Consider the following 16,534-nt stretch of genomic DNA (forward strand, 5'->3'; position numbering starts at 1 on the left):
TAGGCCATGGCTTCCCCCAAAAGGGACTAATAACATGACTCGTTGCTCATTTGAAATTTTCGTTACTGTTCACAACCATTACCCCTCCCCACCTCCTCCACACCCATAGTCTGGTTCTGGTCTTTACTCGGTCTCACCCTGCTTTGGTCTTGGTCTTGACTTGATCTCAACCCTTCAAAGTCTTGGTGTTGTCTCAGTCTTGATATACTCTGGTCTCGGTCATGACTTGGTGGTTTAGGTGGTCTTGAATACAACAGTAGTTTGTACCTTCTGTCTTGTTCCTGTCTCCACCCTGTGACCCATCATTGGTTTCTTCCTTTATTGTGTTCACCTGTTCCATGTCAGCCCATTAGCTGATCTGGCTGTAGGCCAAGCCGGATGAGCTTATGTGATCACATGTCGTCCGTCGTCATCATCCGTCCACAATTTACAAAAATCGCTACTCCTCCTACAGGATTGATCAGATTTTGATCAAACTCGCATACAATGTTCCTCAGGTGGGTGTGCATAAAAGTTGTCAAGACGGTGGTACCACCTGTCATATTTAACATTTTCTGGGCGTCTGAAATTTTTGGGTGACTCGTCACATGAAACACTACTCTTCATAAACTGCTGGGATGTTTTCACTGAAACTCACCCAGAAGACTCTAAAGACATATTCCAACAAGAATTTTTCACCAGGTGGCGCCACCTGCCATGGATGCGGCTACACAGGGGTCATATGCAATTTCACAAAAATCGCGACGCCTTCCACAGGGTTGAACGGATTTCAAACACACACAAGAACAGTGGCCGGGATGAGCTACAGCCTCGTTGAGGCTATTTTTTATTAGTTTGTCTACATGACATTGCTTTAGGGTTTCATCACAAAATCGTGCATTTGTTACTTTAAATCTGAGTTTTGTTCTCTGTGTTTTGTGTCATTGCACATTTTGGTTTTGATTTTGGAATATAGATTTTCCTCGTGTGATGTTGCCCGGATGCATTTTCAATCCTGAGCATGGGTTAGTAAACGTACGCATGTGGGTTTCTGTTCATGTGGGTTTCCTTTGGGCTCCCTGGTTTCCTCCAACCTCCCAAAAACATGGCAATAAGTGGATTGGTGAAGATAAAATGCCCTTCGGTGTGAATGAGTGTGTTGTGTGCATGGTGCTATGCAACGGACCGGCTTCCAATCCAGGGTGTAACCCCACTTCATGCACACTGTGGTCCAGATCCACTGTGACCCTGACTAGGATAAACAATGTGATTGTGCACTGAAATACATAAATACAAGTACAAAAAAATCTTTTTTAAACTGTGAAACGTGTTCCGAAAGCCATAATGGAAATACCTAAGACCTAGTTCTTCATGAAAATTTTACCAGCAAAGAAATAGATGCATTACAACGCATAAAAAATCCATTTATAATCGCATCATGACACCATTAATGAAAATCTAATCAAATGCTGAGGGCTCTAGAGATTTACCTATTTACAAAATCTGTGCCGGAAGTGTGTCATACACCGACTCATATCAGGCTTGAGAAAGTCAGGGACGATTTTCATTTTGAGCTCATGTTTATTCGTCTATAAATGTGTGCACAGACATGCACGCAGATCACACTGGCGGCACTACTACTACAATCCTGTATGTCAGGACTGGACAATAATATCGCCTCACACTTGCATCACATGACAGGATTCTCGCGTGTGTGTGTAAGGGAGGCGGCGGCGTGACGATGCAGTCTTGTTACATATGTGTGTGAGCCTCCGGTGGCGTGATGATGCTCTGCTGCTAAAAATAGACAGAGCTCTCTTCAGTCGTTAAAGTTCATTTTCTCCTCTGCCTGACTGCTGTTCTAACCTGCACACATGGAGTGCTTAAGGCTCCTGCTGCACTTACACACAAGAGACAACACACATGCACATGTATACACATGACAAAGAGCACCTGAGCCAGAGATAACTGAATTTAAATTCTGATCATGCAGTTTAACTGGTAAGAAAAAAAACATCATGGTTGAGATCAGGCCCATTTCAAGCTATTTGGGGGCCCTAGGCAAAGGGGGATCTAGGGCCCATAATTATCCCCCCTCGACGAAAGGCCTTATGGCCGCCTACCCACTGAAGACTTAATAAATAAACATCACACATATTGTAATCATTCTTATGATTTTTACTTAATAAATGAACTCTTTACATTATTATAAGAGTGATTCCACGCTTATGGGTACTGAAATGGGGACATGAACTTATTTTTAAAAATTCACCTAAAACCATTTCTTTTTTTACCATCAGGTCACAAAACATGTAATCTTTAATGAATGATATGTTAAAAGATAACTTTAATTTTCTGAGATGTAATAAAAACATATTTATATGGCAAAGTCAAGCCTATGAGTTCCAAAATGATGTCTGTTACATTATTTCTGTTACGATTGTCCATCTCGCGTCTGTTACAAATTAATTACAATCTAGCTATATACCATGTTAATCTTATTGAAAGAATGTGTATGTTTATTCTACTACACATGTTTATTAATTATATTTGCTAAAACATCACCTTCCTATGTTTCAAAAAGTAATTCTACATTGTTAAAATTGAGAATATATATGTCCACAACACTTCTGTTACGTTCTGACTTTGGCATATAAATATGTTTTTATTACATCTCAGAAAATTAAAGTTATCTTTTAACATATCATTCATTAAAGATTACATGTTTTGTGACCTGATGGTAAAAAAAAGAAATGGTTTTAGGTGAATTTTTAAAAATAAGTTCATGTCCCCATTTCAGTACCCATAAGCGTGGAATCACTCATAAATAATTATCAAACCCAATTAAACACAAGAATAGACAAAATATACACACACACACACACACACACACATATATATATCAAATATGAAAATAAGACAAAGTAATATAAAATGTGCAAATAACACAACACTAAATATTTACAGTATATACACAAGTAGAAATAACTTCAAATGGTGATTAAATGATTACAAACATGAATAAGAATCTTAATAAGAACCAGTACTCACAGAAAAGTGCAAAAGGTATAGAAAAACACATAAAAATTTAAGAATACACAACTAGAATCATGGGCAAAATGTCTAAAACTGCTGCTTGCGGGCCAGTCCTTGCAAGTTTGTAAGCCTGTTGTACATGACAACGTTTACATCACTGTTATAAACACTGTCTACAAGATAACTACCATTAACCTAAGCTAGCTACCAAATTTGCTTGTCGACCCGCTTGGTATTAATGAGTGTGTACATTCTCACTTACCAGTGTCTTGTTTTTTTCTGTCTTCCTCTTCCCTTTTCTTCTTTCTCTTCTGGCTCCCTGAGGGGTAATTTCGCTTCATATTTGATTTTGTTTTTTTTTTGCCGCGGAGCTCTGCAACCACTTGACTGGACGGAGATGGGCATTGAGGGGTTGACAACAGACTGTCATTACAATTTTCGGCCAAAGCATGTAGGGAGGCGCTGTTGTGCATTAGGGGGCCCCCCCCTTGGAACTAGGGTATTTCAACAAGTGTCATTAGACGCTGCGCTGCCGCGCTCAAAAAGTTGTCATTGCTATTGAATACATAACCAGTCGTTCGGCAGCGGGGGCCCTTCGAGGGCTGGGGCCCTAGGCAATTGCCAAGTCTGCCTACCTTGTTGCAACGGGTCTGGTTGAGATTTGATGACAGCGATATCATGGCAAGATGGATTTTTATGACGAATTCAGTCCCCCCCCCCCCCCCCCCCCGATATTTAACAGTTATTCCATGAAATCAAGTCGTACATGAGCTGATAGTCGACGAAGCACGTAGCACCGAGTTGGCTATAAACCATGTACGCCGAGATTGAGTGGAATAACCGTTTTATTCTATCTACATTCACTGGATTTTGAGAAACAGAGCATTTTTATTTTTATTTTTTGCAAATTCGACAAATACAAAACGTCCAACAAAATCATTTCCGCTTAGAATGTAAACAAACCGGCGAAATGACAGGAGCAATTTCTGAAAAATGCGATAATAATAATTCTTGAAAAATAAAGAAAGATGTGTTCTTACCATCAAATACTTTTATTCTGTATTTTGTTGCTTTTTGTCTTTTTGTATTTTTTGGGGTTTTGTTTTCCAATAGTTTTTATTTCGTCCTCGGCTGGTTCAGCAACACACTCCGCCATTTTGTTTTTCTTCTTTAGGGTTTTTTGGTGGTTGGCAAACCAACTTAAAGGTGCATTACCGCCACCGACTGGGTTAAATACTTGATAACGAAGTCATATATCTGACTTGATATGCTCCACCATTTTGTTTTTCTCTACTTACGGTATGTGAGCTGATATCCTAGTAGTAGAGTTGCCAATCAGAGCGTGTGATTGCTCATATCCAGTGAATGCGGATAGAATAAATAACAATTATTCACTGAAGGCGAAGTGAAGATCGGTGAATAATAACTGAGACAAAGTCAAGGTTATTATTCACCAATATACACTGAGCCTGAGGCAGATAATTGTTTTAGTATGAATACGCAGGTGATTTATTTAAAAAAAAATTAATTTCTTTCAAAGTTCAAAAGCAGCACGTAAATGTAATAAAGGCGCAGCGCAGACTTGTGTCACTTATCTACGCCGACTTGCACAAAATCCTTTGTTTTGAAATAGATCAAATAAATCCCAATCCCACCTTCCCTTTAAATAGTTTGAGACCAAACTTCGTCGCATCTTTTCTGCTTTTAGGAACAGCATTTTCTTTCATAATTTGTAATTCTTCCTCACTTACAGTGACAAAGCGATTGGCCGCCATTTTGCCAAGTCGCTCGAGGTGATTATCGAGAAATAATCCGAATCTCTCGACCAATCAGCGCACGCAATTTCCTACAATCACCTCCATATTTATACTAATATGAGATATGCATAGAACACTTAATTACACTGGAATCAAACCTGAAGAGATAAGTCACATATTTGTGCTACATTAGAAAGTACTGACTCTGTCGTCGTAGACAGAAATGTAGTCATGTCATGCTAGGTACATCATCATCCATCCATTTAAAGTGCTGTATTAGCAAAGATTAACTGCAAAAATATGTGCAATTACAATGAGGAGTTTAATTCTCTCTCTCTCTCTATCTCAGCCATCCATGAGTTCCCTGAAGACGTCTTTACCAAGGAACAGAGGAAGAGAGGGGCCGTGCTGCTACATGTGCTCTGTGTGAGTTAATCACACAGTACACTTCTTTTCAGTGCTTGCAAAAAAACAAAACAAAAAACACCCCAGACCCATCCATCCATCCATCCATCCATCCATAACCTGTACAGGGTCACGGGCAAGCTGGAGCCTATCCCAGCTGACTACGGGCAAAAGGCGGGGTACACCCTGGACAAGTCGCCAGGTCATCACAGGGCTGACACATAGACACAGACAACCATTCACACTCACATTCACACCTACGCTCAATTTAGAGTCACCAGTTAACCTAACCTGCATGTCTTTGGACTGTGGGGGAAACCGGAGCACCCGGAGGAAACCCACGCGGACACGGGGAGAACATGCAAACTCCGCACAGAAAGGCCCTCGCCGGCCACAGGGCTCGAACCCGGACCTTCTTGCTGTGAGGCGACAGCGCTAACCACTACACCACCGTGCCGCCCTATTATTATTATTATCCTGAAATCATTAGCTCAGAAGTATTCAAGTAAAATTTGTAAAGGTCCAGGTCTTTGCTTACAAAGGTCTTGATAAGCAACTAACATGGCTGAAGAGTGACAGCAGTTATCTTATAACACTTATCCATTACTGATTAAACTAAGGCTATTTGAAATGACTGATTTGTTGTATAGTGTACCACTTTGAACTACTGTAGCGTTGCAGACTCTGAATAGAGGAATTTGACACTGGGAGAATAAACACACACACACACACACACACACACACACACATATATATATATATATATATATAAATAAAAGATATTACACGGTTGCTTGAAGATAGGAAGTTTATTTTCAAGTGGTGAATGGATATCACGAGTGAACGACGTGAAAACGTGAATATTTTTCAACACGAGAAGATAAGCTTCATCTCTTCATGCCACTGTGGAATGTTCTTTATATTATATGGACACATCCACAAAAGAAACTACACAAGCAAGTTAATCAAAAGAATTTTAACTTTGAACCAGTTCACCATTTTGACAATGCATGTCGAGCCAGCAGGAAAGCACTGGGAGTGATGTCATCGAGTGAAATATCAGGAATTATTCTACCCACATTCACTGGATATGAGCAATCACACGCTCTGATTGGCTACTCTACTACTAGGCTATCAGCTCATATACCGTGAGTAGAGAAAAACAAAATGGTGGAGCGTGTTGCTGATCCAACCGAGGATGAAATAAAAACTACTCGAAAACAAAACCCCAAAAATTATCAAGTATTTAAAAGAATCAGAAATAGCTAAAAGAATATAGGGTTTTTTTTTTGTTTTTTTGTTTGTTTGTTTGTTTTCCCCCCCAATATCGCCTGTTCAACCCTCTGGCCCAGTTGGTGGCAGTAATGCACCTTTAAGTTGGTTTGCCAACTGCCAAAAAAAAAAACTAAAGAAGAAGAAGAAAACCCCTAAAAATACAAAAAAAAAGGCAACAAAATATGGAATAAAAGTATTTGATGGTAAGAACGTATCCTTTTTTATTTTTCAAGAATTATTATTATCACATTTTTCACAAATTGCTCTTGTCATTTCACCGGTTTGTTTACATTCTAAAAGGAAATGATTTTGTCAGACATTTTGTATAAAGTTTTTATGTATCGAATTTGCAAAAAATAAAAATGCTGTGTTTCTCAAAATCCAGTGAATGTGGATAGAATAAAACAGTTATTCCACTCAATCTTGTCGTACAACGTTTTATAGCCAACTCACTGCTACGCGTCTCATCAGCTATCAGCTCATGTACGACTTGATTTTGTGGAATAACTGTTAATTCACGGTCCGGTTTCCATCAAATCCTGCGCTCTGATTGGCTGGCGAGCGGGTCTGTATCCTACGATACGGACCCCAGTTACAGAACCTGGTTACGGACCTCTGGTGACTCGCTCATTCACAATGACAAACAACATAGTAGCATTTTTTTGTCAACATTTATATTTTTTATAAGATTTATTTATAAGATTTTTATCAAAAATCTTATAAATTTTTGCCAGCATTTCTCAGCATAATAGCATTAATTTTACAGCATGGATCGCGATAACAACAGTCTTCACAGCGAAAGTGAGTTTTACTATCCTGAGGAAAAAGAAATAAAAGAAAACATTTCAGGAGAAAGCTAAAAACCTGTAACTGTTGCTAACGCCGAGCAAAAACATGGCTGAATCCTGAATTACTCAATTTTGTATAAATAGGGGACTACATAGGCGGCAAAATGCAGTTTTTTTTTCCTGACATGGAAGTGCACTTGTATGCCGAGGAGGAAGCCATTTGCATTACAGCCGTGAATGAGGATTCAAAATGGCGGCTTGCCTCGGCTCGGTTTTCCCTTTCGGGTGCTCTCGTTTTCTGTTAGAATTTGGTAAAGAAAAAAATATATATTATTTACCAGCTTAAGGTCGGTCCGTATGGTGAAATACTGTGACCTCGGTCAGTACTTTCAAGACCTCGGTCACGGTATTTCACCATACGGACCTCCCAGCTGGTAAATAACATATATATAGCTTCAAGCCAACGCGCGAGTTTATTTTTATTATATCGACACATTCACAAACAAAAAGTACCCAAATTTATCAAAGCAATTCATCGATTTCCTTATGACCGACATATAGAGATTTATGTCACGGTTTTGGTTCTCCATGTCCCGGATGGAGCTCGGATGAAAAATACAAGTGGTGTATTTCCCAGTAAAACACTCGTGTCTGTATAATATTACTTTGTACTAATTTAAACCTTCTGTTTTTGTCATGGACTTTTTCTGAGAAGGTATATGAAAGAAAAACTTTATCAAAGGGGTAATTCTTCTCCCCCCCAATCTCTCTCTCTTCCAGGCCATTTATATGTTCTACGCTCTTGCTATCGTCTGTGATGACTACTTCGTTCCCTCCCTGGAGAAGATCTCAGAGGTGAGAAGTTACAACGGATGGACGCCATACGGGTGGCCAGACTAAGTGATGGCAGCTCAATTTGTTCCCTGTCGCTCATTTGACAAGTTAGCGCAACGTGTCAGTAAATCCAGTTAAAGGTCTTGCTAATGAGGAGCATCTGGAAAATACATTTCCCTTCAGATTGGAGGGTTTTTCCTCACCAGTAGGGCTTTTTCCACCTCAGATAATGCCGCTTTTGTGGGGAGCGACTGCACTAAAAGGAGCTTAGGCAAAGAAATGAGATTGAACAGAATCATAATCCCATGAGATATGTACCTCATTTTGGGGTGTCCAATGAAAACGCTTTTCACATTGACTCTCTTACTTGACCTACTTTCTTATCCCTGCGGTGCGTTTAGGATGCAATTTAGGCTGTCTAACTGCATCATCGTCTCTCTTCTTCTGCTTCAGAACCTGCACCTGAGTGAGGATGTAGCCGGGGCTACGTTCATGGCTGCTGGAAGCTCCGCCCCTGAGCTCTTCACCTCTCTGATTGGTCAGTTCAGAGGTCGCTTCTGTGTCGTTTCATTTATGTAGCGTGATTGATCGTAGTTCTGTAACACAAAGATTATTAAGTGAGTATTAACCAAAAATCCTTTAGTTAAAAGGGTCTTAATCGGTCTGGGAAGTAGGCCACTTCGAGGAATTAGAACCAAAATATGTGTATCTGTGTTCGGATTTATTTCATAATTTGTTTGTTTGTTTTATTGACAGACACTTTAAAACCCCAGACGTGCACAGTGTTGTTCGTTGGTGCCATAATGATCATATGGTGTCATAAGACCTGTTAAATTTTATCCAGAGTTGAATGAGTATCACTGACTATATCTCACTGTTACATGATAAACTACCGTATAGTGACAAATAATTCAAAGAAACATAGAACAAATATACCGTACTGTGCAAAAGTCTTCGGCACGTCTTTCATACAATCTTTGTTATAGATTTCTATTTTATGACTTCTACATTATCAAGTCAGTACAAAAACTTTTTAGAGATCCAAACGTTCGTTTTCTCATCTCATCTCATTATCTCTAGCCGCTTTATCCTTCTACAGGGTCGCAGGCAAGCTGGAGCCTATCCCAGCTGACTACGGGCGAAAGGCGGGGTACACCCTGGACAAGTCGCCAGGTCATCACAGGGCTGACACATAGACACAGACAACCATTCACACTCACATTCACACCTACGCTCAATTTAGAGTCACCAGTTAACCTAACCTGCATGTCTTTGGACTGTGGGGGAAACCGGAGCACCCGGAGGAAACCCACGCGGACACGGGGAGAACATGCAAACTCCACACAGAAAGGCCCTCGCCGGCCCCGGGGCTCGAACCCAGGACCTTCTTGCTGTGAGGCGACAGCGCTAACCACTACACCACCGTGCCGCCCCCGTTCGTTTTCTAGCTATAAAAAAAAAAAAAAAGTTTGTATCTGAGCAGCATATTACATAAGAGAGCGCTTTCCAGATTAAAAAAGAAAACATAATGAAGGCTGCTGGGTTTTGGTGCAAAATGAAGAAGCGAGTGTGACAGTCAAAGTGTCCAGAAGAACTGTGGCTGGTTCTGTAAGATGCTCAGTAAAACCTACAACTCATTTCATTATAAAACTGCACTCACTGGACCCGAGACTATTTTTTTAAAGCAAAGGATCGTCTCACACCAGATATCGACTTTGTTTCATTTATTATAGCTTACTGATTACTGTTTATAGTATTTTTTTTAACGTTGAAACATTTCATTTCATTACTTTTAAGCCATTTTTTTTCCATGTGCCCAAGACTTTTGCACAATACTGTATGTGTAATTTTCATTATACTGATGACCTTTCACCTCAGGTTTGTCCACACATTCTGCTTTACTGACTAAAATATGATTGCGGAATCTCAAATAATTCGATTAATCGGTTACGTGACGGATCTGAGTACTGGGTATCCGTTTCAGATCATTATAACTGTTCCTGAAAGCAGGAATCCCTTCAAGCTAATCATAGCCTCTGCTTGATTGACAGGTGTATTCATCACTAAGGGGGACGTGGGAGTGGGAACGATTGTCGGGTCAGCTGTTTTCAACATCCTCGTCATCATCGGAGTGTGTGGCATCTTCGCTGGTCAGGTGACCATCTGTTCCGTCTGTTTATTTCACACACACGCACATGGATGCAGGAAACAGGAAACGTGTGTGGACTTGTTCCTAAACTTCTAAATATGTACATTTTGTCAAGGAAAGTAATCAACAGCAAAGCAGAGTTACTGTTACAGCCCTGAAGTTGATTATTTTCCAATAGCAGCACATCTTAAGGTCTTATGTCACAGCAGTTTCCCAATGCTGATGATATTTATTAAAGAAAAACACATGGTACACTACCGTTCAAAAGTTTGGGGTCACCCAGACAATTTTGTGTTTTCCATGAAAAGTCACACTTTTATTTCCCACCATAAGTTGTAAAATGAATAGAAAATATAGTCAAGACATTTTTCTGGCCATTTTGAGCATTTAATCGACCCCACAAATTAATGTGATGCTCCAGAAATTCAATCTGCTCAAAGGAAGGTCAGTTTTATAGCTTCTCTAAAGAGCTCAACTGTTTTCAGCTGTGCTAACATGATTGTACAAGGGTTTTCTAATCATCCATTAGCCTTCTGAGGCAATGAGCAAACACATTGTACCATTAGAACACTGGAGTGAGAGTTGCTGGAAATGGGCCTCTATACACCTATGGAGATATTGCACCAAAAACCAGACATTTGCAGCTAGAATAGTCATTTACCACATTAGCAATGTATAGAGTGGATTTCTGATTAGTTTAAAATGATCTTCATTGAAAAGAACAGTGCTTTTCTTTCAAAAATAAGGACATTTCAAAGTGACCCCAAACTTTTGAACGGTAGTGTATGTTTTATTCTTTTATAGTCACGTTGAATGTTTTTTTGGAACATTTGCCAAAAAAAACCCATAGACTTCCCTTTCCTTTGTAGAGGCTCCTTCCATAAATGCTAAATGCTCACAGAAACCATCAGCATATCAACAATTACATGTTTTTAATCCATTTGTGTGGAGTGTTCACCTTAAAAGACCCTGTGCAAGTCGTTAATATAAAAATGATAATGGATTAGATATTAATGTAAATAAAAACTTATTGCTTACTGTAGAGAAAATGAATCAACACTTTGCGACCAATCTGAATTGAGAATTCAGCATTGTGGTAAAGTACAGAACAGTGTTGTAGTCGAGTCACTAAACCTCGAGTCCGAGTCCGGGCTCGAGTCCCCAGTGTTCAAGTCCAAGTCATTAAAGAAAATTTCGAGTCGAGTCCGAGAACATGACTCCAACCACACCATTTGACGGTGGCTGTTGCTGCCTTTATGTGAAAGCGTCTCTGCTACTGTGTCGGACTAATGTTCCTGCTCGACTGCCCCATTTTAGGTAACAGGCTACAGATAAAAAGCTTGTTCATCGCTCAGCAAGCCCCGCCCACTATCAACAGGGCAAATAACACGAGAGAGGGTTAACACTAGCTAGTTCATCGCTCAGCGAGCAAGCCCCGCCCACTATCAACAGAGCAATGAACATAGCGTGTCACTTCCTTCTCTGGGTGGAGTCTTGCCAAATGGCGATTGAAGTTCGAGGTTGTCCCCGTCGTCTCCTCGATAGTTCTTCTACATATGGAACGCATAGCAGTGCATTTTTCCCACTGCACGAGAAGTCTGTATAAGCAAAGCGGACAATCCTAGGGGCTTCTCTGCAGGCATTTTAGTGCCATTAACGTTAGTTTGTTCCTGAACATGACGTATGAACAGATGGATGTGCATTCTCTTCCACGAAATTAGTATAAAAATTAATGTAGATATAAATATCGTATACCAAATTATTATGGCATGTTACAAAAAGTAAAGAAAAAATCCAAGCCCTTATCTCCAATTGACGAGACCGAATGCAGTTAATGCACGAGTCCAAGTCAAGTCACGAGTCTTTAAAGGGCACAAGTTGGACTCGAATACTGCAAGCCTGGTACAGAATAGTATAGTATAGACTCACTGGCCACTTTATTAGGAACTTGTTCTTGATTCTGATGGTGATGATACACGGGGCAACTTTTTGGGCAATGTTGCCGAGCAATGTTGCTGGCAACGGGCAACTAGGTGAGACACAGGGCAACTTTTCAGGGCAACTAACAATGGGCAACAACAGTTAGCAACGGCAGTTTACAGTTAGCTAAAAAAAATCGATGTCTTAATTTTTGCTGTGACCATTTAATCAAGCTGTCTGTTGTTTTTTAGAGCTTTGGTGAGGTAAATTCCTCCATATAGAATATTAAAATAACAACTTACCGGCGTAAAAACAGATGAGGAGTCTCTCCATCTCTTCACTCCACTGACACTGAGCGGCCGACATATTTGTTTGAAATTTCTGATCCGAACCTCACCGGAGGTCACATGACTCGATACTCGCATTCTGATTGGCTTATCTCAAAAAGTTGCCAGAGATTATCAAAACCATTCAGAAAGAAACAATGTTGCCCAATCTCAATAGAAAAGAGTCAAAACGCAATTGCCCAGCAACATTGCCCAAAAAGTTGCCCTGTGTATCATCACCATAAGATTCCTGTTCTTGGCTGCAGGAGTGGAACCCAGTGTGGTCTTCTGCTGTTGCATGCTGAGATGCTTTTCTGCTTACCACGGTTGTAAAGAGTGATTATATGAGTTACTATCTCCTTCCTGAGAGCTCGAACCAATCTGCCCATTTTCCTCTGACCTCTCTTATCAACAAGGCATTTGTTTCCACCCACAGAACTGTCGCTCAGTCAACTCGACGTTTTTTGTTTTTCACACCATTCTGTGTAAACTCTAGAGACTGTTGTGTGTGAAAACCCCAGGAGATCAGCAGTTTCTGAAATACTCAAACCAGCCCATCTGGCTCAAACCAACACCCATGCCACGGTGAAAGAAAGTCACACTTCGAGATCACAATTTTTCCCGTTCTGATGTTTGACGTGAACATTATTAATTTACTGAAGCTCTTGATTTGTATCTGCATGAGTTGATGCAGTGTGCTGCCGTCAAGGGATTGGCTGATTAGAGAACTGCATGTGTATGGGTGTACCTAATAAAGTGGCTGGTGAGTGTAACGTAAACCACTGGTCCTGTTTAGACGAATGAAATTTTATCATGGCAGATTAATAGTGCCTTATAACAGATTTTAAAAATTACCTTTTTTTTTAAAAATAAAACAATTCCTGAAGCAAATGATGTCTTGCAATCTGAAGAACAGCAACCAAAAAAGTTACAATACTAAATGTTAAGTGAAGATATAAAATGAAAACCAGTGAAAACAGATTCCGTGTTCTCTTGTTCTGAGGTGTTCATTATTCTTGCATGTAATTCCTTCTGCCATTTCTGGAGAAAATCTTGATTGACACTTCAAAAGTTGTGCATAACATAAACCAGTGTTTAGCTTGTCGTAAATACTGAATAGAGCGGCAGCTACAATTATCGACACCTTAACGATCTTTTGGCCGTTGCAAAAGTAGAAAAGACTTTCAATATGTAAATTGTGCAGGAATAATTACTCAAACTTCAACTGGAAAAAAAAAATGAGTCAATTCCCGATTACTTAGCGTATCAGGTCACGTGACACCATTCCACAATTATCGACACCCAGATGATTATTTATTAAAAAATAATTGGTACGTGGTATTAAGTTAACAAAATAGTTTTTATTTAAAATTTGTTTTACATAGACTTATATTTAATAAAAAATATCTCATCTCATCTCATTATCTCTAGCCGCTTTATCCTGTTCTACAGGGTCGCAGGCAAGCTGGAGCCTATCCCAGCTGACTACGGGCGAAAGGCGGGGTACACCCTGGACAAGTCGCCAGGTCATCACAGGGCTGACACATAGGCTACGTTTACATTAGACCGTATCTGTCTCGTTTTCTTCGTGGATGCACTGTCCGTTTACATTAAACCGCCTGGAAACGCCGGGAAACGGGAATCCGCCAGCGTCCACGTATTCAATCCAGATCGCGTCAGCTCCGGTGCTGTGTAAACATTCAGAATACGCAGATACGCGGTGCTGAGCTCTAGCTGGCGTCTCATTGGACAATGTCACTGTGACATCCACCTTCCTGATTCGCTGGCGTTGGTCATGTGACGCGACTGCTGAAAAACGGTGTGGACTTCCGCCTTGTATCACCTTTCATTAAAGAGTATAAAAGTATGAAAATACTGCAAATACTGATGCAAATACTGCCCATTGTGTAGTTATGATTGTCTTTAGGCTTGCCATCCTTCCACTTGCAAGTAGTAAGTGATATGCGCTGGGATCACACACACAGCGGCTCAGTCCCGAATCGTGGCTTGTGCACTTCACTCGCGCGCTCTGTGAGCTGCGCAGGGCCGGAGTGCGCACCCTCCAGAGGGCACTCGCTGTTCAGGGCGGAGTGATTTGGAGTGCAGGATGCCTGCGGAGCCGAGCGTATCCGTGTATTGGCGTTGCTGTGTGCACGCAAATCGTGTATTGGTGTTGCTGTGTGCACGCGAATCGTTTTAAAAACGTTAATCTGATGATCCGCTGATACGGTCTAATGTAAACATGGGCATAGACACAGACAACCATTCACACTCACATTCACACCTACGGTCAATTTAGAGTCACCAGTTAACCTAACCTGCATGTCTTTGGACTGTGGGGGAAACCAGAGCACCCGGAGGAAACCCACGCGGACACGGGGAGAACATGCAAACTCCGCACAGAAAGGACCTCGCCGGCCACGGGGCTCGAACCCGGACCTTCTTGCTGTGAGGCGACAGTGCTAACCACTACACCACCGTGCCGCCCCTAATAAAAAATATATTTTATATAAATATATCGATGTCGGTGTTTACGTAAACAAAGAAGTAATTCTGTTGTTTGTAAGCAAATGAACTGATAATATTTTATCCTGTGTCAGAAAATCTTTGTTCCACTTTCTACCCACTTTAAGTATTTTCGTAGATCACATTTTGTTAATCATTCGTTGTTGTTTGTATTAATTTCTAGTTTTATAGTTTACCAATAAATGTCAACAGGAAATTGACATTGTAACCACATGAAAATCCAGGTCAAAGGTCGATTTTTTTTTTTTTTTATATTGAGATTTTAAATTTACATCTAAAAATATAAAACGTCTACTGATATTGTAATATGTGGTAGATATTTACAACAAACTGCAAAAAAAAAATTCTGAATGGAATAGAAAAATCTGAATATTTCAAGCATGTAATTTTTTATAAGCGAGGAATTTCATTCTGGTCTAATTCTGTTTATCACAACAGGATTCCAAACACACTATAAACATTCCATTCTGTTATGAATCAGGAAAAAAATATTATAAATCACAGCTCTTTTATTTTTTTTTAAAGTACTTCATCTACTTCAACAGTGTTACACAAAGATCGATCCACAGCGTGTCGATAATGGTGGACATCGGTGAAAGCGTTCACTATTATCGACACCTCACGTGACTTCTCAAACATGCGTTTAGATACAAAACGGCGACTGTCAAATGAAAGAGTAAGAAATAAAGCAGGTTTTGACGAGGAGATCATGAAATATCGGTGAATTTGATCAGTAAAAAACATGTCTTTCCACCATGCTTACCTGCGATGATAACGTCCGGGTTTTTCTCAAATTGCTGATCGTGCTGAAAAAAAAAAATCCATCTCAGGTAACGAGGTGTCATCAGACGACAAGATCAAAGGGCGAGGCGGGTCTTCCGGTTGATTAATTAACCAATAATAACTGTTGTAACTGAAACTCACCTTTGTAAAATTGTTTTTTCTTGGTACATCTGAAAAGGTGTCGATAATTATGGACTGCCGATAATTGTAGCCGCCGTTCTACTGCAGTCTGTCATACAGAATAATTTGGAGGCTTTAGACAGAATCACAAACAGCAGTTTGTCTCAGAAAATGGTCGAAAAAGAGTATCAGGAAGTATGAAAAAAGAGAGAAAATGTGGAAATGTCGACTCTGCAGTAGATAGATTTATTTGTGTGTATTTAAGACTGCTTTTCAACGTCTGTAGCCTGTAATTTGAATTTTCCCAGCAGCCACGGAGTTGTGACTGCTCTTTCTACGGTTAATGTTGTGTATTTAAGAGTCATTCCATGAAATCGAGTCATACATGAGCTGTTAGTTATTTCTCTCTTTGTGCTAGGAGTTCCTTGTTAGCAGTGTTAGGACGTGTGCATCAGTATGTATCAGCTGTCCTCTGTCTGACCCACGAGTGACGGTGAGACAGCGTTATTGTGTGTGATTAGTAATGTGGATGACGGTCTCTTACTCACAGACGGTGTCTCTTACCTGGTGGTCTCTGTTCCGAGACTCACTCTACTACATCTTCTCAGTTCTGGCTTTGATCTTGGTGAGTGGATC

General features: G+C 40.3%; 1 protein-coding gene across 2 annotated transcripts in view; it reads left to right on the forward strand.

The window, feature by feature from the left end:
* LOC132875436 (sodium/potassium/calcium exchanger 3) overlaps positions 1–16,534 on the forward strand; it is a 134,829-nt gene that overhangs the window by 95,456 nt on the left and 22,839 nt on the right. For both annotated transcript variants that reach the window (XM_060912209.1, XM_060912210.1), the window contains exons 3-7: positions 5,122–5,198; positions 8,021–8,095; positions 8,528–8,612; positions 10,126–10,229; positions 16,449–16,523. In XM_060912209.1, the coding sequence (XP_060768192.1) occupies positions 5,122–5,198; positions 8,021–8,095; positions 8,528–8,612; positions 10,126–10,229; positions 16,449–16,523 (416 nt within the window). The remainder of the gene's footprint in view (positions 1–5,121; positions 5,199–8,020; positions 8,096–8,527; positions 8,613–10,125; positions 10,230–16,448; positions 16,524–16,534) is intronic.

Source organism: Neoarius graeffei, chromosome 28 (assembly GCF_027579695.1).
Source record: "Neoarius graeffei isolate fNeoGra1 chromosome 28, fNeoGra1.pri, whole genome shotgun sequence".
NCBI classification, from domain to species: Eukaryota; Metazoa; Chordata; class Actinopteri; order Siluriformes; family Ariidae; genus Neoarius; species Neoarius graeffei.